The 24,866-nt window shown below is 41.7% G+C and overlaps 2 protein-coding genes across 7 annotated transcripts in view; one reads left to right on the forward strand and one right to left on the reverse strand.

Annotated features, from left to right (window-relative positions):
• Positions 1 to 17,064, forward strand: part of astn1 (astrotactin 1) — a 423,848-nt gene extending 406,784 nt beyond the window's left edge. For all 6 annotated transcript variants that reach the window (XM_035171471.2, XM_035171474.2, XM_035171470.2 and 3 more), the window contains 3 exons: positions 24 to 124; positions 1,024 to 1,207; positions 14,126 to 17,064. In XM_035171471.2, the coding sequence (XP_035027362.1) occupies positions 24 to 124; positions 1,024 to 1,207; positions 14,126 to 14,363 (523 nt within the window). In that variant the 3' untranslated portion in view covers positions 14,364 to 17,064. The remainder of the gene's footprint in view (positions 1 to 23; positions 125 to 1,023; positions 1,208 to 14,125) is intronic.
• A 911-nt stretch (positions 17,065 to 17,975) lies between these two features.
• The window catches only part of pappa2 (pappalysin 2), a 70,315-nt gene continuing 63,424 nt past the window's right edge, over positions 17,976 to 24,866 (reverse strand). The window contains exons 26-27 of the mRNA XM_047342054.1: positions 23,529 to 23,627; positions 17,976 to 19,800 (exon numbers count right to left, since the gene is read on the reverse strand). Of these exons, the coding sequence (XP_047198010.1) occupies positions 19,672 to 19,800; positions 23,529 to 23,627 (228 nt within the window). The 3' untranslated portion in view covers positions 17,976 to 19,671. The remainder of the gene's footprint in view (positions 19,801 to 23,528; positions 23,628 to 24,866) is intronic.

Here is a 24,866-nt window from a genome sequence, read left to right on the forward strand (position 1 = left end):
TGTGTGTGTTTATATGTGTGAAGGTTCCGGCTGTGGGCAGTAGACAACACAGGGCGCCGTTCCAGTCCCAGTGAGGTCACCATCAAAACTCCGTGTCCAACTGTGGATGACGTCAAAGCTCAAGGTGAGGAAAGGGACGCAGACTAAAGTCGGAGGGGTGACTCATCTTTCAGTCCTGGTCGCAGGTGGCTCACAGAGATTCAATTTTGAGCATGGAACATACGCTTGAGGTGATAGTGATACAGGAAAGAAGAAAATGTCAACATATGCCACAGTTACTAACATGTTTTGCATGACAGATATGTTTCCATGATTCTTAAGGGAAATTGAATTGGTTACATGAATTTTCCTCATGTTTTAAATGACCAAATACAATATTGTTATATCTCATTTGAAGGGCACAGTTTGTTGTTTGTCTGTTGCAGACATCATAAAATAACACAGTCATTAATGCATGTGCACTTCAACCTCCCAAAGTTGATTTTCAAGTAACAGGACAAACAGTGTTTACAGTAAGTGTATGCAAGTACCTCTCGCAATATAGTTATAAAAAAAACAATGGAAAGATTGACAATAGTTCTATTATTATCCCTTTATTTTTTATTGCAAAAAAAAAATGGGCCAGGAGAACCAGATGCCCATCAGGGAACTATGTTTCCTCTGGCTACAGGGCTGATTTACACTATTTATGGACATAAATTATGATGCAGAGTATTAGTGGACGGAAACATTCTCCACCCAGGGGAAGAAGCACATCAAGCCCAAACAGCGTCTCCAAAATAGCAGCAAGTATTGTCCTGTCCAAAGAAAGCTGAGTCAGTAACATTAGATCTTCTTCCTTCCTCTTCTCTGGAGGATTGTTCGGTATCCAGTAGCACCAACAGAGCAGTTCAGTTCAACACGAGTAAGCTGTTTACTGACATCCACCATTACTTCATACTCTGTCATCTGCAGCTTCCGTGATACCGCATGGAGTGAGCGTCGCTTAAAGTCGCTGACCTCTGATTATCTTTATCCTTCCAGAAATAGCCGACAAGATCTATAACCTGTTCAACGGCTACACCAGTGGGAAGGAGCAGCAGACGGCCTACAACACTCTGATGGACCTGGGCGCCCCCACGCTGCACCGTGTGCTCTACCACTACAACCAGCGCTACGAGAGCTTCGGTGAATTCACCTGGAGGTGCGAGGACGAGCTGGGACCCAGGTACAGTTATCGCTTTACGCTATTTGCTGCTCAGATTTGAACACTTAGATATTTTTGCCCTCTTTTCTGTTCGGACGTGAACACAAAAATGACAACAAACGCTCAAACAAGCATTGCCAGGCCCAGATGTCAATCAGAGACATTGTGAACTTGCTTATTGAGCTTATTCTCCGCTCAACTGGTCCAACTGATTGTGAAATGGGATGTGGCTTGTGATGTAATGTCCAAATCCGACCCAAACCTTCACGTCGCAAGCAGACAACAATGTGATTTTATTCACTATCACAACTTTTAGTGAGGCATCGATAAGGGTAAAAAAGAAAAGTACAGGAAAAGTTGTTTTTAGGGTTAGGGGTTAGGTCCACACCTCGTTAGACTTACTGCTTTATGCCGTCCAAAAGACAAACTTTGTTTCACATCGTAGTAAATCTATTCCACCATCTGAGATCCACAATTACAGCAAGGGACACAGCGTTGGACCTGGACCTGGACCTGGACCCGGATGAGACACAGACAAACCGGAAACATCACACGTCACATTTTAGCAAACACGTCTCCGCCATTGTTGTTGTTCTCACTACACAAAGCAACAGTGGGTATGTGCTAAGAAGGCTATGATGAATTTTTGGTAAGTGGTTTGGTTGTGCACCTTCGCAGCAGGCCTCTTTGTTTGATGCTGCTGTGGATAAGAAAGGAAAATGACAAATACAGTGAGTCCGTTAGTGTTTCAGAAATACCCACATTCCTGATGTGTAAGCTCAGATCACAAATGTGCATTCCTTCAAGCAAATTGCTCATCAACTTTAGCTTTATGGCCAATTTGTCAGATGGACGCAACATTATATCAAACCTTGTGGGTCTGTCCTGAATCAGACTTTGACATAATATACAATACATGATACATAAAACCAAAAGACTGCAGGGACGGGTTTGCCGCCCTCCTACGAACAAAATGTAATCTGTCGTACTGAACTTGTGCGATTGACATTGACGTTCACAGCCCGGCTGCAGGATTTAAGTGGCAACAAGAGTCTGGGTTGGATCACAGTTTAGTGTGAACACCACTTTCGAGTTTCGGCAGACGGTCCTTTCAAAATAAAATAAAACATACGAAATAGTCCCCAGCAATTTCAAATATGTTGGAAAGCCAGTACACTGATTTAGCTGTTTGCACTTCATAAAAATTAAACATATGGCAGATTTGGACAGGACTGAGGTTACAGATACGCTCCATTAGTGACTGCTTACCCCCTACCGCCTGTGACCAACTCCTCCAATACTAACAGTGATTTATAGAGCTCACTCAGAGTCCAGCTGTTTGTCGCAGACATATAATCAACTGTGCCAATCAATTCATAACTCAATAAATCATTAAAACTGCCTGTTGAGGCTTAAGTATAAAGAATTTTCAAAATTTCTCCTGTTCAATAAATCCGTTGAAAACAGCCAAAGCAACATTGGTTCGTCTTACATGTGTTTCCAAAAGGAAATTATTAAAAAAAAATGAAAGTATCTATTTGTGACCGATTTTAAAAGATTTATGTCTTCAGTAAGAATGAATGGGCTCAGGGCTGAGTGCTACAGACAGGTCAGAAGGTACTGAGAGATGGCCTAGCACATTGCTGGGGTTTATTTTCAATAGCAAAAAGATAGAATATCCCCAGTGGTATCGTATCACCGACTGACTGTTACTGTTCCTCTTACTAAAATGTTGCTGTTGAACTGACACACAATAACGTTACTATTGCTTGGTTTGACCGAGCATCAGCAGCGAACCACTGGAAGACAATTAAAGGTCTTTCCTATTACTTTTATAATTTGAAGAAGTAAGTGGGGAAGTACTCAAACATTTTACTGAAGTAAGATGAATGATAAGATAGACAAAAACCACCACTGACTAGAAATGAAAACAAATGGGGAAGTCATGTCATGTTACAGACACACAAATGTGACACGTGTAACTGCACCTGCTTGCTAACCGATAATTGGATGTTAGCTATCACAAAGCATAAGCAGAAGGTTTTTTTGGGGGGGCTTTGATTATGATAAGGAAAGTGGAGCGAGGCAGGAAAGTTAGGGAAGAGAAATGTGAGGATATGCAGCAAAGGGATGATGGATTCAAACCTAAGGAGTCGAAGCTGAGTGAGCTTCACCTCACTGACATCAGCCGGGCTGTTTAGCAACGCACAGCCAGGGAGGCCCCCAAACTCAGGATAAGAACCCATTATGTCATATTTTGGCCTAGTGACTGATATATATGACTGATATGAAATGTGCTTATGTTGTGAATGTTAACGCAACCCGTAGCTCTGGTCTCGTCAACGAACTTCTTTTTCCATTTTATTCTTCTCTTCGCTGGCTCTTCCTCGGCTCTCTTTGACGCACTATATGCGCCCTCAAGCCTCCAAAGGTCGACTTCCTCTCTCTGCACATCGATGCACACATCTTTAAACCGGTACTATCTGTTTGCATGTGCCAGACTCACCATCTCTGTTGATTGGCTTGAACAGCGTCGGGTGGCTCAGTCCAAGCCACTTTTTTCTGCTTCCCGTTTACAAAGCCAGGGCTGTGCGTAAACACCAGGTTTTTCTTTTTCAACACACAAAGAACAGACAGCTACTGAACTGGGGAAAAAAAGTGTATTGGATTAGAATCAGCTGTTAACTCCACCGTTTACGCTCTAAAAAGCTACCAGACTTATTTACTTCTCTTTTCAGAACGTCACATCTGAACAATCGTACCCTGACCCTGCATTAGATCCAGTGTGTGAAAGGTGCTGCAATGGGGCCAATGCTGTCAAACGCTGCTTTCTCAACACAACACTAATGCATCCTCAACATGACCTGTGCACAAATACTCTCTTATTTACACAAACACCAGTTAAGGAGCCACCAACCTCTGAGGCCTTTAGCTGCTAAACGCTCCACTGTGTTCCCCTGCCAGTCTTGAACTGTGTCTGGCTGTTTGTGTGCTGCTCAGAATGATACACATGACAGAGGGCCGCATTTGTATTCTTCTCTCCAAACAAAACCAAAACAAAAGGTAATCCTATCTCCCCAGAGAATTTCCTTCACACATTTCTTTTTACAAAGCGAGCTGTGATTTGTTTTCCGTATCGCCTTTATGTTTTTTTTCTTCCTCCAGCACCATTACAAACACATCCTACAACAGCTCACGCAGCCAAGTCTCCATGGTGCCAGCCCATTCAAAGCCCCGGCGGTGTCCAGCTCTTGTTTAGACTCTCAAAGGTGGGCAGATGTGCGGCTCGCGGCTTCTAAAGTGCTGCCTTTGATTGTGGTCTGTTGTTTCTGTGAGTCGTTGTGAGGGGAATTCATTCAAACGGACTGAGAAGCCGAGCGAGCTTAACCTCCACGACTTCAACGAGGTCACTTAGCAACGCACAGCCAGGGAGGCCCCTGAATTCCCCCCCAAACTCGGGATAAGCACCCGTAATGTTAAATTGTGGCTTAATGTTTTATAAATAGAGCCATGTGTCCGATATAAAATAAACTTTAAAACGGCAGTCTGTGGTGTGCGCTTTCACTTTGGCAGGTGAAACTGATTAGCCGAGGCTCCCTTAATTCTCTCTGTTTCTCGCTCTGTCTGTCTCCCCCCCCCCAAATGAAAGGTTGTTTTTAATAAGGACCACGCTGGAAAGAGTTGATGTAATTGAGGGAGTTGCTTCTGAAGTGTTCCATTAAAATACACTTAGATTAACAGCCCCCCAATTTGGTTAAAGGGAGGGGTGATTAATGTTAATAAAGGCACCTCAGAGCTGGAAAAGCAGCGGAGAAGTGCATTCAAGGTGAGGCCTAGCAACAGGGGAAGGAAGTATAAACACGGTGTGTTTAGCCAAGTCATCAAATGAACATTAGACTTTCCTACGTATCTGGTTTGGTGTGACGAACCGGAGTTGTGTGCTGTCTACTGTTACCAAGGGAGCGGGCAGACGGAGGGGTTAATGGCCTCACGGCTCCATGGCTGCGAATCAGCGCTGACAACTTTCCTGCAGCGTCAGACACTTTGTTTCTCTGACGTTATGCGACCACTGGGAAAAACAAATGCAGCAGATACAGTAAATGGTTGCACTCAAGCCAAGACGGAACACTACTGATATCATTTTTACCAAAACAATGGGAATGCAAAGTTTTCGGACTCCTCAAGTATCAAGTATTGATGTTGGCCAGGTTTTGTGACTGCACCTCAGCCAATAGTTTGTTGGTATAAAGTCTCACGGCATAGTCGGCCTGATAAACCGCGAGCATCTGCAGACTTGCTACTATTTCATTGACCCACATAATTCCTCAGGGTTATGGAATTTATTGATGAAACTCAATTGCTTTCGTTGTTTTTTGCTGCCGTGATTAGTCAGTGTTTGTTGTTGTTTCTGCATTTCTTCATTCTCTTCTGACCTAATCGTCTCACAAACCAGACAACCCAGACATATCTGAATCTTTAACAGTGCCAGGCTAGAAGTTTGTGCTGGGGTAGCTATGGCAATGTATTTTGTATTTAGGCAAGGCAGTTTTATTTATAAAGTACATTTCATACACACTTTTCAAGCAAAATAAAATATTAAAAAGAGATGGAAGATTAAAAGAGGCCTTTTATCAGTTTCCAGTTGTCCTCGTTCAGTTTTAGTATAAACCAGTTTACCTAAATTCTCTGCTACATAAGGTTCCCTAAAATGTTATTGGTCAGAGGAAAACATACATAGGCAATCATGAACTTATTTCAGGGCAGAAAAATCCTCTGCACATCCATTAAGTGACATGGACTGACAAGCACTGTCTTGCTTGCTGTGATTTATTTGCAACTTTTCGGTGCTTGTTTTTTCATGATGGTCTCACAGCAAAAATTCTAAAATAAATCATTGAAAGTGAGACAGTGAGCAGGAGGTTTTTCTGCAGGCTTAGTCTTGAACTTATGAGCATGTTTCAGATTTAAGTTGTGTAAACTTTCTACAATTTCTATTTGGGATTTTTGGACATTTGCCCATTACAATGGGTCAAATTTTGTTTTTTCCTTATATTTACATGTTGGTAGTTTTAGCTGATCCGATCAGTTTTAGGGCGAGGTTCAAATCTGACAAAATACGCCCTAAATCCTTAATGCAGAGTCAAATAATCAGAAACCCTAACACGGCTCAGATCAGATAGTGGATCTAAATGGGCAGAAACAGTCAGAGATGATTGTGTGTGATGTATTTCCAGTGGATGTCAGAATGTAAAATCAGATTAACAGAAGAGGAAATGCCAGAAAGTTATTTCTAACTCAGCAAAGCAAATTTCATTACATATTAAAATGTGATTGTTTGAAGTTGAGTGCTGCTTTGATTGCATGACAGTATTCAGTGTCCTAAGACAAGTCCTAAAACAATATCCACCATTATACTGCATCTATCAGATCCAGAGCAACATTTAAAGGGATAGTTCACCCAGAAATGAAAATGCACTCATTATCTACTCACCACTTTACTGATGGAGGGGTGGGTGAAGTGTTTGAGTCCACAAAACCCTTCTGGAGTCTCAGGGGTAATAAAACACAACATGCCTCCATAAACTGCTCGTGTGGTGTCTGCAAGCCCAGACATTCATGTTCGAATCAAAACGAAGCCTAAATGTTTTACCAGAAGTGGCTAAGCTAGCGGACGTAGCAACATGATGGTGTGTCCGAGGGTCCATGATTGCACCTCGATTGCATATAAATGTCGAGGCTTGCCGACACTTGGATGACACCACACAAGCAGTATGGAGGCATGTTTTTTCTGTTTTATTACGTCTGAACTGTAGGTCACCATTGACTTGCTGCAATGTTACTATGCGTCATTATTTTGTTATTACGTCTTTGTCATCACCGACCTTTGACCACTGTCTCTCCCTGAAAATTCAAAAAATGCTTTTTTTTGTAATATGTAAATCAACGTGATATTGAAGGCAGCATTACTTTATTACACCAAAGAACAGTCACCATTTATTTTACAGCCCAAAAAACACATTCAGGTATGCAAGATCGCTTTAATGATCAATCAGCTAATGATCAATTTCTTGTCACCTCCACCACCTGATGATGATTTTAACTTAAAACCCACAAACATGTTATTTCTCCTTTTTTTAACTGCACTGATGCACTTTAATCACATCACAAAGCTTTGTGCTATGACAGCATTTAAAAATCATCCAGGACAGCAAAGTCTGTCCCGAGTCTCGCCAGCCTTTGTTCTTCATGACAGCTCACACACAAACTTACAGACCACAAACACACACACACACACACACACACACACACACACACACACACACACACACACACACAGTTTCATCCTTCTGGATCAGCTCAACTTGTTATGAGGAGAATTCCCCAGTTTTTCTGCCACAAACACTGAGGGCTGAACAAAGCAGATTTTCATTAGCCAGTCAAAATACAGATAACAAGAACTCTGCACCGGCTCTGACTCAATGTAAACTCATATCGGCCAAGTAAACAATATCGGGAAACAGATGAACGAACAAATGTGGCTTTATCTTTCTCGCGGCAGCAGTTATTCAGATCTGATGTTTTTAGAAACGTATCGAATCTCCCCGACGAGACCGATTGGCATCCAGCCGCAGGACTTTTTTTACATGCAGCCATCGCGTGATGTTTTGATTCAAACTCTGAACCTACAGCGATGGTGTCCCACCCAGGCCTCACACTTTTTCAGCCGAGGGGCAGGACATTGAGCGCTCATCATGTAAGGCGTGTCGCGTGGCTGTTGACTCCGAAACGCGAGATGTTTCGGCTGAAAGAAAATCCTCGAACATGGCCGTCGCAATCCCGACCGTGTCCTCGCTTGGAATCTGTGCCCTTTGATGAACTGAAAGTAATTAGATTTTTTTTTTTTTTTTTCTTTTTGTTTTTACATGACAGTCTTTCTAATCAGAGGAGATCTTGCAATAATAAGTATTGTTATGGTTGGAGTTTCTCTCAGGAAATCGTAGTCATAATCGCAGCAGACTGTTTACCTTGCTCTCTGACTTTTTATAGTTAAAAGTACGACAAAAATACACACGGTTTTAAAAAAAAAGAAAGACATGCCCTTCAGCCACTCGTCCAGCAGTGATTTATTGGTTAGTGTGATCCTGAATAGTATAACATATTTGTGTTTTAATTTCCAGGAAACATCTCCCATTATCAGTATCAGTAATACATTGTTATGGTATTACTTAACCATTAAAATTACCTCATCTGCCCTCACTAGGAGAGGCTGCGGCTTTGACTGAATGACTTTTCTTTTTTCATTGCAGAACTGAGCTAGGAAACAGATAAACAATCGAGTCTAAAAGTGGATTATTACAGTGTTACTGGAAATGATCAGGTTTAAAATACACACATCACTACTGGCACATTTTACCGTCTGCTGTTAACAACAATAGAATAGAGGAATAACAACAATCTTTCAATTATATATATATATATATATATATATATATATATATATATATATATATACACATATTCCAGCTATGACATTTAGATTTTAGCAGCAGCAAATTCAACACACATTAACTAATTCATTTAGTTAATATTGTTGTTTTCCGTGGAAAGTTGTATTTAGTGTTATCTGCAATTCAACCTTAAGCGTCTCCATACATATAATTCAATTACAGATTATATATAAATGCCTACCCACACCAAGGATGAAGTATATACGAGGCCTTGAACAAATCAGCTGTATTGATTTTATAACAATAACGAAGAGTCAGTCTTGCGTCGCTGTGCTGCCGCCCAGTTGTAGCCGTTCTTTGGGTTTCAAAATAAATGGTCAATTCTACTAAAGATTAAACAGTCAATTTGGACACATTACTTTAAAGAGACTGAAGAAATAGACAATCACAGGTCAGTAATATTGTAATCCTGTTTGTGTGTCAATACACCAAATCCTGAAGATGTGCTGGATGATAGAAAGACCCACTTTGAAACCCCAAGGGATGGTGATGCCTGAAGCTTGGGGAAGGTTGGGGATAGGAACTGAATTTATTATCAGCAAAATGCACCGAGGTGTATACGGTCCATTCATTTGGGGGAAAGCTGAGCCTGTGCTGTTTATGTTCACATTTGCTGGCCTGAGCTCTTACTCCCTCTCGTTTGCTGGCACACTGCTGCAGGTGGATAGTCCATTGTGCTTGTGTGCATGAGCATGGGTACTGGTTGTATGCCCAGCAGACCGGCCTTGACCCAACCTCAGTGTGTGTGTCTGTGTGTGTGTACAATTGACCTACTGTATATTGCCTGTGTATGCAACTGAGTGAATGTCAATCCAGAACCTGTATCCTTTTGTTTGTGACATTTTTTAAAGATGATTGTACCCAAAGACCATCATTGTGTATATAAAAAAATGTTTTATTTGTTTTCCTTACAATATCAGCTTGGGAGAACTAAAGTGATAAAACATTTTTATAGTCACACTCAGAGCACTTGGTGAAAATAATGGAAAGATGGTGGTCGCGGTTGAATATTTGAAACGTCACCTGACAGGACTGATTTGTTTCTACGTTCAACCAAAACCACTAACTGTCAATAGAGTGAACCTCAAGTGATTTAGTTGCTTAAATTTCACCACAATTGAGAAACAGGATCTCCATTTTCCAGTGTCGTATAAAAACATTGACAAACATAATATTTTGAGTGTGTGTGTGTTTGTGTGTGTGGGCTCAATTGTCATGCAAATGTAAATGTAAGTGTGACCATATCTGTCCGTATGTATGAACATGTACATATTTCTTACACGTGATTATGCCACTGTATATACATGCCTGCCTTTATGTGCACAGTCAACACCACACGCTCACATCTTCTGTGTGAGGCTATTTTCCGCTCCGATGGATTCATGGTGACAACCGTTGCTTCTTGGACCCGGCGGAATGTTGAAAGAATAACAAACCACATTTTTTATTCTATTTTAACCAAATAAATATCATGATTTCCTCAAACCACTGAAAAATGTGTGGCAAAATAGTGGATACACGAAGAGGTTTCAGAAGAATGATCTGAATGACAGCGTGGCAGAGAACTACCAGTATCAACAGACAGACCCACAATGAGGCTGACGTCATTTAAACTATTCTAGTTTCCAGAGCAGAAAACAACCCTGAGGCTGTTGAAATTGTTATGGTTGTGTCGACATGTATTTGCCAAAGGGGATGTTGTCCTGCTGAGTGTCCATATGTACGTATGACATTCAAAACACGCTCCGATTCCAAAAACAATCCACTAACATGTGCAAAGCGCTTATTAGCCAGGAAACCTCAAGAAGGATGTTGCTCCTCACGTATCTCTATAAGTGAAATAGTTTGCAAATTACGCCAACAACAATAACGCAGGAATACGTTTGACCCAAAGTGTTTGGCCGATTTGAAAGGAACCGTGGTCTGTTGCAGAGCACAGGCTACATTCTTTCTCCAGAATAACACGCACACGTACAACACAGAGCAGGAAATGCAGTGCAGCATACAGAGTATTTACAGAGCAGCAGTTGATTTGGAGTCCGTATAAGACAGGAGGTGAAAATACAGAAGAGGAATCCACAGGCTGCAGCGTCTGTATTATTACAGTGTGTCAGTCAGGGCCAAGTTTAAAAATGAAAACAACAAAAGACTTTGACAAAATCACAAATCAAGAGTCCTTGTGGGTTATCTTTTGAATGAGAGTTTGACAAGGGGATATTACCTTGCCACAGAGACTGGAACACACAAGTTACAAATACAGAACAGATTTTCTTGCCTGTTTCTATTGGCTGGTTCTATTTCAGATGGAGGTCCAGATCCAGAGCAAACTGCGAGTCAAAAATAAATATAATCATATACATACATAAAAACAAGAGTCTTCAGGAGATGACATACACTCACAGCATGCCCAAAACCTGAGGAAGTTGTAAGATTTCCCTCATTGATAAAAAGCCAATTAGTGTTTTCCAAAGAGAACTGTTGACAGAAAATCATCCAAAGTAACAGTGACTTAATTTTTTGAGAGAAAGTTGATGTTATGTTTGTGTAATTTAATCTTATGAGTGCTGTCAACATCAAACCAAAACCCCATCCACATCCACAGGCAGAGGCCAGAACATCATGTTTGTTAAAACCAGGACAAAGGCTCAAAGTACAAGCTGCACCTGTGTCCTCTGCCAATAGACTCACATGTGAAAAAGTCATCATAGACTGTGTCAAGATAGACAACATGACAGCTCCCCCAAAGTGAAGCCAACGCATATTGATTGCCCCCTGGTGGCTGGCTGCAGTAGTTAATAAGTCTGGCCTCCTCCATGTTAGTAGATGGCACATTAACTAAACTAAAAATGCAAAGTAGACTTCAAAATTTATGAGAAACAGATGTTTTTTGTCATTTTAGGTATAGTTCTTATCACATTGAGTATATGTCCAAGTGCACATTTTTCTGATAAGTTTAGATTGAATTAGTTATTAATTAATTATTAATCAGTAGTAGTAAGAAGTGGAGACACTTCATCCATCTATGTATAAGCTGTGTCTCAATTCAGGGGGTTTCAACACCGCCACCCTCATGGGCTGAGTAGACCCTGAAGGCCCAACCAATATGACGACTCATGATCCGTGCCACCAGCTCGTCCTGTCCTTATTTCTGCTGCCTAGCAACAGAGCTGAAGTTGAAAATAACAAGAAAGCTTTAACACCCCTCTGTTTTTTTATGTGTACCCTTAGTTATTCGGTTGAATTAAAGCGTGATACTCAAGCATTGGACGTATCGTTGCTTGCCGGCGCCATTACCGCCATTTGAAAATAAAGGCTGGGCCGGGAGGGACCCACCGAGGGACCCACTGAGGGACCCACTGAGGGACCCACCCGTTGAAGCCTTTGTTTCTTTGGGATGGAAGGACGAATTTGGCAGCCAGATTTGAAGGAGCCTTTGAAACGGCAGAGTCTTGTCACGCCGCTGTGACACAATCGGTCTTCAAATACAGCCTCTAAATTGAGACACAGCTATACAGTCTGTGGTCGATATACACAGATGTGCATTGTAGACTCTTTTGACCCCACTGCTGGCATGTGGGGGGTTAGGGTTAGGGGTAAGGGTTAGATAACCCTTACCCAACTCAAACAGCAGTATGATATAGCTTAAAATTTAATGTTCAACAGCCCAAGCAGTATAGAGTAAAACATGTCACCATAAGGTCAGTTTAGTAGCTTTTTTCAAGCTTTTAAACATCATATTATCTATTAAGTCTATATCAAGTCTTCTATTAAGTCTTGGCATCCGTACTTGCACCTGGCATTGTCCCTACCTGTTGCATTTATCCTCACCATCATCAGTCTGTGTTCATCATCATTTTCACCAGTGACTTCACCAGCTTCATTACCTCCCCTGCCTGCATCTCCCTTTTCACGGCCATCTTTGTTTTTCCACGTTTCCACCTGCCTGTCATTGTTTCCTCGACTGTCATCGTCGCCATCAGACCGACATCAGGTCTAACCTCCTGACAACCAGGTGAGAGACTAAGATGATTCATTGAACATGGTTTGCTTTCACCTGCACATTTGGCATCTTAAACTGAGTGTGCTGGGAAATGAAACTGAAGGAAATGGTAAAAACATTTATGAATAGACAAATGTCCTTTTTTTTTCAGCCAGTCAGTGTGTTGATTCATTTCCTTTCACCGGCGCACATTGACCGTGTAGCTGCTTTGATGTGTCGTCAGCTCATCAGTGTGATGGTGAGCTGTGGACGTGGTGGCTCCGGTGCGTCCAGCAGACCTGTGGTTTTGTCAGAATGGGGACGCGGTGCAGTAAAAAGTGCAGGTTTGGCTGAGGAATGAGGACAAAGTGTGTGTGGAATGAAGGAAATCTCCCCCCTGCTGCCACTGTCTGACTTCACACAAACTTTTGACAAGGTTTCACCACGAGGGCCAAACAGGCTGCATCGGCCTCAGTGGTTATTTATTGCGCTCCGTGTCCCTATGAGATGTATTTATGTGAACTCGGTGCATCAGGTTACTAATGGAGATGATTTCTCAGCTGGCCTGGTTTGGCCAAACGACAGGTTCACCGCAGTATTCCAGTCGACCATTGGCTTGTTTTCCTCCACAGGGCAAACCCATTCATTTTTTTTTTTTTCATTCATTCATATTTTCCACTGTTTTTGCTTTCATCATTCCTGCCTGGACCTCCAGCGGCCTCTGTGTGCTTTGGGTTAAAGCTGGAATGTGTCAGTTACGGTCCAGATTACCCCGTGAGCACCCTCGGACAGGAGGCAGCGGTGGACGGGCCCGGTTCTAGGTTCTGTCGAGCAGCGATGTCATTCTGAATGGACAGTGTGATTTATGGACTGCCGACAGTCGAGTGTATCTGACGGCTGATGTGCATCAACGCTGGGAGTCCAGTCCACCTTCCTCCAGGCGCTTTGGCAGCGGCCGTTTCCCACACTGCGCTGCATTGCCTGGTTGCTGACGAGCCGCTCGACTTGTGTGAGGGATGTGTGGACTGGGAGAGGGCGGCTTTGTACAAAGCATTCTGATGCAAAGAAAAAAAAGCACGAGAGGAGCTGCAGGAGAAATGCAGGTGTTCACTATCATTTTGTTGCAGAGAAGAACAGTCTACACACAGCAGCCACCTTGTCAGACCAGGTCACAGGTGGTTGTACTTTTTAAATCAGGGGGATCTTGATTCCATTATGTAAAGTAACAAATATTCATTTCAACCATATTGGAATGTATATTTTGCCTGTGAGCAATTTGCAGAAACACTCCTGTGTACATGATGTATTCATCTGATCTCAATACATGTACATGCAATATGGTGAAAAGGCGTTTTTCTTTCGTTTTTTTGTTGAAGGGTTTTGAATGATGATATTGCGTGCAAGTGATAAAAGCTAACCCACATTAATCCTGTGTACTTTTTGTTCCAACAGGAAGGCCAACCTCATCCTCTCCCAGCTAGAGGAGCTCTCCCACTGGTGTAAGGGTCTTCTCCAGGAGCCGAAGATCGGCCTTCGCAGGATGTCCCTCAAATTCCTGTCCTGCCGCTACACCGACACCAAGGCCTTCGGGCTGAACTGGGCGGACATGGGCCAGGACGTGCACAAGGCCTGCGACGAGCAGACGCTCACTGTCATGTATAACGACTACGGTGAGCCCAAGGAGCTGTAAAGGTGTTGGGAGGGTTCAGTTTGGATGTGCACAGGAATCCAGGAGATCTGTTGAACCCAACAAAGAAACAAATAAAATGCAGGTTTTACTCATATTTCTATTAGGTTTATGCAAAGATATGTGTTTTTATTGTGTCATAAGCAAATACTAAACATTATTTGAAATGTTCTTTATTCTGTTAGACTTTACCACATTATTGATGGATGTATTCAAAAGTATAATCAGAGCTTCAAAGTAGCAGGTGGGCAAATAATGATTTTACAAAATCAATTTATCTTTTTGAAAGGATAAAAAAACGCAACGACTTCCTGCTGATGCTTCACATTAAAAAACCTTTGTTTCAATTTCCTCTTCATCTCTGATTGGTCCTTCCTGCTGTTTAACACTGTCTGCATTAAAATGACACATATGCTCTTTGTTATGCATCGATCATTGTGTGGACTTGAGAACCACTGGGAGTCTGAGAAAAGAAGTGAAGCAATCAAAGCTTTAACTGTGAAGCCTAGTAAGAGCCTAGACTCTGTATAGATATGAATACGGATATTATTCAATCAATAGATAAATAATCTTAAAATACATATATGGGTTAAGAAAGTACACAAAAATGTGTCAATGGAGGCTGTGCAAAAAAAATACAATTAAGAAATATAAAAGGAATTTTACATTCTGTTTTGTTTGCCTTTGAATGCACATATCTGAGTGGAACCTGACGTGCATTCTACTTCACTTTGTTTCTTTGCTGGATGAAACATTCTCCATCTTGAACCTTTGATACTGAGGGAGAACATGTTTTGCTTTTTTACTCTTTGTTGAAATAACGTGACATTTACATTTTGTAGATTAAATTGAATAGTCCTTTTTTTTGGCTTCTTCATTGACAGATAAAAAAAAGTTGGATGTGAGACAAAGTCTTAAAAGGCAAGTTTTGATATCAAACTGATCGATAGTGATGGTGACGTCCTAAGGGCCCCACATCCACCTATACAGCCTGGATAGAGTTAGCTGCTTCTTGGACCTGTCTCACGATCTAAATCAGCACTTTGGTTTCTTTGATCATTTTACATGAGTGATGGACCCAGGGTAGAAGGGATGCTGTAACAGATTTTACAGTTATAACTCATCGTAGCTGCGTCTTCACCTGTACATTCCAACCATTGTTAAATATCTTAGTGGTTCACAGCTTCTGGTGCTCGTCGTGTGCGTGTCTTGTGAATAACTGCAACACGCGGGGCCGCCGAACACGTGGGCTGAAAATCCATTTCACATTGCTGTTTTTTTCTTTTTCGGCGTGTGCTGCTTTGTTGTGTGGGGTCCCTAGGACGTGAAGACGTGCGGTTTTCCACCATCACTTCCATTACAAACCGGGTTTTGTGTTTTTTGTCACAAACGCTAACAGGGAAAGACACTGTATATAAGCAATTGTAATGTTGAGACAGCGGGAACAAAACCAGTATTTTACAATGTTACCATGTTTCTAAGACACCTTAGCAGTTTAGGCTGAAGAGATGTAAGTAGAAAGGTGAAATAAAGATAAAGCTATGTAGATAACAGACGAGGGAGTTACTCTAGTAGTAAAGACATTCAAAATAAACAATGCGCTTTATTATTATTATACACTTTTATTGATATACCCCGCTGAATGTAGTGTTGATTTGCATTTGTAAAGGAAGCTGTTATGAAGTTAGGAGTTCTACTAAACAACAGCTCAGTTCATTACCTCTACACTTTTTAATTTGTTAACAACAATTTAATTAATTTGCCGGTATTTCCCTTTTGAATTTTGCATTTTTCACATCATAACTAATCCAACCAATGAACTCTACTATTAAAAGTGATGATTCTATATTGAACCTGCAAATTAAGTGTCTTAATGTTTTCATCTGCTTCTCTATGTTTAAACTCCATGCATTTATTAGTTCGAAAAATCTTTTTGACATCTCCACTAATACTGTGCGTTTATTGTGAGTATATTAGTATTATTTATTTAATTTCACTCCATCTGTTATGTTTCTCTCTGTTGTTTTATTACTGTGCTGTGGCCATGTTGGAGATTAATGTCAAAGAAATGCAAACACATATTAGCTGTTGATTTCTTTTAACAAACCTCATATGTGAATACTAAAATAAAGGCTTGTAGATTTTTGTATAGGCAGTATAGTATTTCATAAAAGCGTTGCATTCTAGCACAGTACTGTGTTTGGAAGCAGGTGTTTTATATACGCCTGTTGTATAAACATGTACAACAGGTGGTGTTTTACAACAGTTACTTTACGTGTGCTTTAGTAGATACAATATTGTACTGTAATATCTGCTGTGTAGCTTAGTCTTTGTAATCAGATCAATCCACTGATTCCAGTTTGAAAGTGAAGAGCAGGTTTTTTCCTTTCTCTCGTCTGATTGTGATCTAAAGATGCTCTTCACTGGATTTGTTCGTTCTGAACTGTTATTGGTTGTTGGAAAGACGTGACGAAAAGACAAACATGATCTAATTTGATCGAACAAACTAGTAAAATGAACCAATAGAGTGGAAGTGAACATGAAGTGATTAGATGGAGACCTCCTGACATTTGAGAGAAATTGAAAGCAACCCTCTACTATCTGCATGATATTATTCTGTCTATACTGAATGTGGCATCATGACCTTAACTTTTTCACTTTGATCTTTGGTACTTCAAAGAACAATAAAGAATATATTATGGAATTTGGCTGTTTGTGTGACTCTTTTAAATTTTACAGAAATTGTTTTCTCTTGTCAGGTTTCCGGAGGAATCATTTTAATTCACGTCAACATAAAATATGAACATTCTAGTAGCACTGTTACTGAACTGTCCTGGTCCTCAACACGTGCCCTGCTGGGAACTCACCTTTTAAAACTCACCTGTACAAAGATCCTGAAGTGACGTGTGTGCAGCTGTGATTTATGCCAGTTGGTGGTTCAATCCCCGGGACCACCAGTCTGCATTCTGAGTGTCCTTGTGAAAGATACTGCACCGCAAACTGCCCCTGACCGCTGTGCAGATAATGTATGAATGGTGTGTAATAGAAAAAGAGCTGAGTATGGAAGAATGCTGTATGAAAGTCTGGAAAAGTAGCTATATAAATACCCTTCATATCCAAAAATTGGTTTAGCATAATCCTGCTAACAGACAGATCACAAGTTGTGACCTTAGCACATGCACCTAATGTACTATTTGCTCTTTCAACTTTATTTTTAACGATTTTTCAACTTGATCCATGTTTGGATAGTACACAGTATATAACCACACAGAAACCAGTTGAGTCAGTGCTTTGGAAAGGAGGACCAAGTAGAAAGAAGTCTGATCAAATCGAATGTGTTGTTACATGTGATGAAGCATTGTGTTCACAGTGACGAGATGTCAGGATTCACAAGACGTCCGATCAGCGACAGCTCAGAGAAGTGTGGCACTTACTGACTTCACAAGGTAAAGTTGAAGAAGTGTCGTACCTCCGCACTTTCCAGGCTTTGGTATTTCAGTTTAAAAGCCAGTGTACACACACACACACACACACACACACACACACACACACACACACACACCCACAAAGGTCATTTCCTGTGTCAATGAACATAAACCACCAAGAAACACATTGTATGGATCGGTATAAAGTTGCTATTTATTTCATATCGAGTATAAAGAACAGTAAAATATCACAAATAACATGATTACACAGATACAATATTTGGACGGGGTACTTCAACATTATTTCTGAGAAAAGTGATGTCTGTAGCTTGAACTTCACAACTGCAACTGAAGACAAAAAAATCTGACTGGGTTTCCCAAAAGTATGATCTCAGTGATTTGTGGAGCGTTGTGCGTTCCGTCTTGACACAACAGTGTTCACACTCTGTGGCTTGTGTTTGACCCAGCTCATTATATCTTTTTTATATTTCCAAATCCAACATCGACTTCAGGGATTGTGAAAGTATTATATAAAATGTGCAAGCCCTGTGCACATGTTGTGTGGTACAAATACATGTTTGTGTTACTGGATTTGTGATATAAATAGAGTGTTGATTTTGTCACTAAAGTGTGATCTAGTAGATATGTTAGGTGATCCAAATATATTAGTCTGTACAGATATGTATCCTCTAACAGCTACATGTCAGGGGGAGCTGGTTTGGAGAGCACGATGATGAAGATTATAAGTAATGCCAGTTTCAGGGGCGGGGTTTTCTTCTGTGATGCAATATTAGGGTCACATGGTGATGGTGTTGTAATATTATGAGCATTAGTTGTAATACTGAATAAAGATGTCATTTAATGAGAAAAAATAATATTACGACAATAAAGAAAAAATACATTCTTTGGCAAATTAGCAGCATTTCCGCTCCTTCCAGATTCAAAATGTTCATAACTAATCCGATTTTTTTCTTGAGAAACTATGAAACCCCTTTGAATAACGTGCACATCACAGTCGACCACCACCAAACATTTCCTCCTCCACAAAGGAGGCAACTTCCTCCAAGTCTGTGTGGTTTTCAAAGTCCTGATGCTTATGATACTGTGGTGCTGATGAGCTAATAGATTAAGTATTTTGTTATATGTACAACTTATACTGAAGTATAACATTCTCAACATTCCTTGTTTTAACACAGGCGACAGGTTGATCTTCTGATATTCCTGCTCTCAAATGACGCACAGGCTAAAATGACTTTATTCTCATAATTTTTAAGACTTTTTTTCTCATATTACAACTTTTTTTAAAAACAATCTTTTCCCTGTAAGTGGCCCTAACACTTGGTCGTACTCTTCCAACTGGATGCTACAGTAAACACATTTAGTAGCAGTAGCTCCTTGTTGCAATGGCTGTGCATGTACTGAACACTTATCAGGCCCAGGGCTAATCAAGTCCAGAAAAAGAGTTGAATCCATTTACAACAGTGATTTGATCCAATTATCGTGACTTGATTTGTACAGGAGTGGATAAACTGCCTCTTAACCCTATTTGAACCGGACCTCAGTGTTTTCTTAGTTGGGCTCCCGTTTTTCAAAACATCATTTTTTTTTTTCTGTGCACAAATCCAGCTGTGAGGATAACCCTTAACTTCTTAACGGGGAAAGGAAAACATTCAATCCACATGTAGATGTTTAAACCGACGTGACTCATACGTGATGCTTTTTATCACGTCAAATGAAAATAGCCTTTTACTGCACAAAGTCTAACTTCAATCACATTCTTCACATTGTAAAATGATAAAAAATGAATAATTTGACTGTTTGTTGTGGTGCACAGTCTGTGGTTTGACTGTGTTTCACACAAGTTCAGCTTCTTTTATCCCTCCATCTCACTGCATTCCTCCTCCAGCTCCACCTCCTCCTCCTCCCGACTTCTTGGCTTTGCTCTTATTCTCCTCGGCGTCCGGATCACGGCAAGTGCACTCATCCTGATTGCAGTCCGCCCCAAACTGAATGACCTATGAGTAAACAAGCACAACATTTAGTCCTCGGCTTCCCAGAGTCGCAACAGATCTTTCAATCTGCTGCTGGAACAAGCAGCTCAAACGCGATGGGACTTTTCAGGCCCGTCTAGTGCAGATTTAATGTTTGACCAAACTGACAAAACCAACATTGCATTTGGTTGGTTTCCCTGTTTGAGATGATCTGAGATCAATCTGATAAAATCCTGCTTCTATTTCCAGTGGAATTAAAGAGGGACAGAAAAGAAAAGGAGTATGAAAAGCAGCAGGGCAAAAGGAAATATTACATCAGGGCTTTCAACACAAGTAGAGTCACTAAAAAATGCAGGAGTTGAGGAGGCTTCCCAAGCGTGTTGTTACATTTCAACTGTACCAAAGAGTACAACCTTGAATGGCAAAAACAGACAATAAAAACTAAATTTGCTTGAACTGGCCGAGCAGCGAGAGAACAGTTTTGTGCTGAAAGCTAAGTACCGCTTAGTAACCCGAGAGTGGTCTTAGATTTGTTGTGTTTCCTCACAGTTTCAAAGAGAACTCCTACAGCCCCCTGGAGGCTGATAAAGTGCACGATGTCAAATGGTTCAACGTGGCCTCTGAATGGCGAGAAACCTTGAGGGTCTGCGGGAGAAGGAGGGAGGAACGCACCGCCGTGGAGGTGAACGGATGAACACATGTTAAGAATCAACAACAAGAGGCTTCCAGCTCTTGTCTAGGAAGCGAGCCATCACCACAGGTTGCAAAATAAACTCTGGTGCCCCGCGAAGCAGTCTGTTGCAAGAAATGTAAACATTAGCTCCTGGAGAGAAGGAGTGAGAGGACGATTGAGAGAAAGGAAGGGAGAGGGAGAGAGCCGGGTGGGAGGCAGAGAAAGAAAAAAAAAGGATGACGGCAAGGGAGGTGAGAGTGAGAGTGGGAGGCAGCAGCTTGTCGATTGCGTGCGCTTTTCTTTAAGGGCCGGGTGATGGTTCCACCGACGGCTCTGGACGGGCCGCACAAGGCCGAGCTTCACCTAAACTGCCCCATCTAAGATAAACTGATGCTTCCGTTAAATGTTTCCTCAGCAGCTCCATCTGGATTCAGTGACGCCTCCGATACCTGCTAACAACCTTTGGAAGAGCAACGCTTGTTGTTGCTTCAGCCCTGGAAACAAAAGTCTTTTGGCTGTCGCGGTGTTTGGATTAGTTGCCTCAATGCTGTTTACTGCAACTTCTTCACGGACAGAATTCATGTGGAAGAAACAGTTCAAAGTAATGAATTCAACCTTGCAACAATCAAAACATAAGAAAACATGGTCTTATAGTCTTTGCTGCTTTTACTACTTTGGCCCTTTGTCAGAAGGAAACCGACTCAAGTTCACAAATCAGACGGAGGTTGTGTGTCTGTTCATCTTTTCCTCTGGAACTTTGCCCTGATGACCAATGACTGGATTCACACCTGAATCCTCTCTCGTGTATCCTTCCCTCCTGTCACTGCTGCTAGTATCGCTGTGAATAAAACAAATGCTGTGTGGTCCTGTTGGACTCATCCAGACCCAAACAGATATGAACTTTCATATAATCTGATGTAGTTCAGATTCATGTGGCTTATATTGCCAGGAAAAATCTCTGTAGTGGCCTTGATTCTTGCGGAATAATGTCTTACTGGAATCAGCGTGTGTGTTTATAATGGTGACTATTGAAACTGTAGCAAATTGACATGAAACGTCCCAATTCTCGACCCTTTTTCTCGCGTAGCGTCAGAGAAATTATGTAAAGTAGCTTATGGTGTGGTAAAGACCTGTAATTTCCTAACCCTGCATATGTCAAACCACATAGAAACAGAGGGCACTGCAAACAACCCCACCGTCCACCCCCGCCTTACCGCCAGCCGCTCCATCACTCTGCTGGAGCCCGCGGTGGCACTCAGGATGCAGACCCTCGCCGCCGTTTAGTTCACTTCCTAAGAACGACCCCTGCACGCCCAGCTGCTGTTTGACAGTGGCCGAGTCAACCGCAGACCGTCAGACACCTCGCCGCTCCCACCCTTGTACCCCCTACCTACCCATTCCCCTGTAAAAGAGCAGTTAGTGACGATCTGGCAGCTCATTTATTATGACGGCAGCCACACACTCACTGAACTCCTCCGTTTACGAAGGAGCTGCCAGTGACTCATGGCGTGCCACGGACATGAAGGAGACAGCCGAGGCTCGGCCAACTGTAGGCCATAGGAGTTAATAGGCAGGGCCCCCTGAAGAAGTGTCATGAATAAGTGGCTGTACAGTAGCCAAATAGGGTATAGTAAGAAGGAGGTGGGGTGAGTTAATTCCTAACTGTCCACATGGGAGAGACGTTTTAGTGCAGGCAAAGAAAAATAGGAAAAAAGACGTGTTAATGCAAAAGCAGTCGAGGGAATGAGCTGCCTGGTTTCCACCACTGGACCAACCCTCAGTAATATTCATACCATTCCTCGCTGCATAGGGTTATTTAAATACAAAATTATTAGATTAGATTAGATTATAGGCATCACACTTAAATATCTGTATCCTCTATCTCTTCTGAAGAAGCTTTTATATGAGTGGGTTCTTTTGGGACCACCGCCAAAATAATAGAGTGGGGATTTTTACTCTCATCTGGTGAAACTGTTATAAGCTGCTTTCAGACATGCACTGAACTTGACATTGTCTGGAGTGGCTGTATGTGGGAACACAAATGTCCGAGTGAGAGCCTCCGTGCTTTCTCTGAAGTTTCTCCAGCCAGCCCCCTGGTAAAAACTCTGTATAATGTCTGAGTGAGCCCTATGGAGAAGACAGCAGGAGATGATCTGAAGGATTCCCTTCGTGGGTGTGTTGACGATGATTCTAACCCGCAAAAAAACTAAAGACAAAAAAGAATACAAACATCTCTGGATGAAAAAGAGAAGCCAAACACACAGATGACCTCTGCGAAGATGTCAAGAGAGTTATTGGTGATAAGAGCCGACACTAAAACACGTAATCCCCACAGCGGACATTAAAATGTTATGTCCTGCCTCGGCCTGCTGTGCCCCCCACCTGAAAGCTCCGGAGATATGTGTGCATCTCCTGCTCCGTTGTTCGCGTGAAAGGCAAAATGTCTGAAAACGGCTATAGTGTAATAGGGGAACATCACACGTGTATATTACCGCCATATCCAAGTGTGTTCTCTGTCCTGAATCCTGACTAGTTCCTTCTGCAGTGGAGCTACCGCTAAATATGAGAGGTGAGAAAGTGTTTAGCAGCATGGGGTAGTGAAAACCTGCTTATTTACCCATTTGAGTGGAAAAGCCGGAGGGTACAAGTCTGCTCTGTTGTAAGTACAGATGAGGGAGACTAAATAGGTGCAGTTGTTAACAGGAGAGAGTGGAAAGCGGCAGGGATCTGTGTTTGTTTGTTTAGCAGAAATCTTTTGCGTAGCGGCACAGCGCTCGGGCCAAAACAGACGGATTTCTACTACTGTAAACAGGAAGAATCTGGCTTTGGAAACCAGCTCCAGCTTCTAAGCTTGGGCTTGATTGCAAGATATGGGGCTGAAGCAAGCCAAACAACACTTGACCACCATTCAAAACAATGTGGATCGAAATCACAAGTTGTATTATGGGATATTTGTGTTTTTATTATAAGAATCAAATAAAAAGCATCATGTTTTTACGCGTCGACAAAAAGATTGGCTTTTTGTCGATGCGTAAAAACATAGCAGGCAGGAAAAGGAGCGCGGGAGATGTTTGTGTACCTTTCTCGTTGAGAGAGTGGACGGGCAGCAGTCTCCTCCGTCGTACTGGCAGTAGGCCCGGTTGTTGGTGGTGTCGCACCAGCCGTCCCCTCCAAAAGGCTGCACACAAGTTACAAACAAGAAACTGTCAGTGGTGTCAGGAACTGAGAAAATACTCACTCACACAGCATGAAAGGCCAAAAGAAGGGAAAAAAACACTCTCCCAGAAAACAGATTTTCAGTAAGTGGCATACATTTTTATTCAGTTATATTGTTTCAAAGCAAATGCCCCATGAAAAAAGAGTTGGCTATATGCTTGCAAGCAGCCTCAGGGATTTATTCAGCACATGGTTCACATGAATTCACATTTCATGTGGTTCACACCAAAACTTCCCCAAACAGGAGTTAGCGCGTTGAGCAGCTTGACACTTCTTGCTGCATTAAGCTGCTATGATAGCGACCGGACCACAACGATTGTCTGTTTCAAAACATAAAGAAAATCCCCCCACATAATCTTTACTGATGCATAAAAATCTGCTGACACGAATATTGTTTTTTAAATTGTTATTAACAGATTCAGGATTTCTTTGCATGCAATGTTGTTGCCGTGGAACATGTGACCCACCACGACGCTCAGCCTCTGCTGTGGAGGTCAAGCCTGGGAAAGAAGTGCTCATTACTTCTGGTTGTGTGTTCACCCCTGTCCGTTTGTCTGTTGGTTCGTTTGTTTGTCTGCAGGATTATGCAAAAACACAGGTTTCCACAGAACTTGGGATAAGGAATCCATTCCATTTTGGTAAGGGTCTGGACGACAGACCTTGGTAGATATATGTTCTCTCCTGAGCACCACTCTGATGAGATGCATTGCGTCTGACCTTATAACCCTGTGATTGGTTGTAGACAAGGTAGAGGTAAAACTATCCAAGTTATCCAATGATCTACCAAATATCTCATTAGCTTAAGCTTGCATCAAACGGGTAATTTGTTGAAGACATAGTATTATGTGTATGGTTATTTTATTGATAGTATAATCTAGGGCTAGGCGATATGACTTGAAATCAATATCAAGAATTATTTCAAACTTTTACCTCGATTACAATTAATGAACGATATATTACGCCTGTGTCTTGTTTCTCACTCTTCACACATTTATTTAGGTATTTATCAGTGGTGTCGGATCATGAATCAGGATCATTCTGGTCACTTTAACCCTGAGGTCCTGGCTGTGCGTGTCACGTTACGTCTCATGGTGTGTGTGCTGGTGAACTGTGTGCGCATAAACTGTTGAGCCAAATAAAACAAGCACACAACAAGTAAACTTCAGTACTGTTCAGCTCCCAATTTCTGATTAGTGATGGT

Source organism: Hippoglossus stenolepis, chromosome 11 (assembly GCF_022539355.2).
Source record: "Hippoglossus stenolepis isolate QCI-W04-F060 chromosome 11, HSTE1.2, whole genome shotgun sequence".
NCBI lineage: Eukaryota > Metazoa > Chordata > Actinopteri > Pleuronectiformes > Pleuronectidae > Hippoglossus > Hippoglossus stenolepis.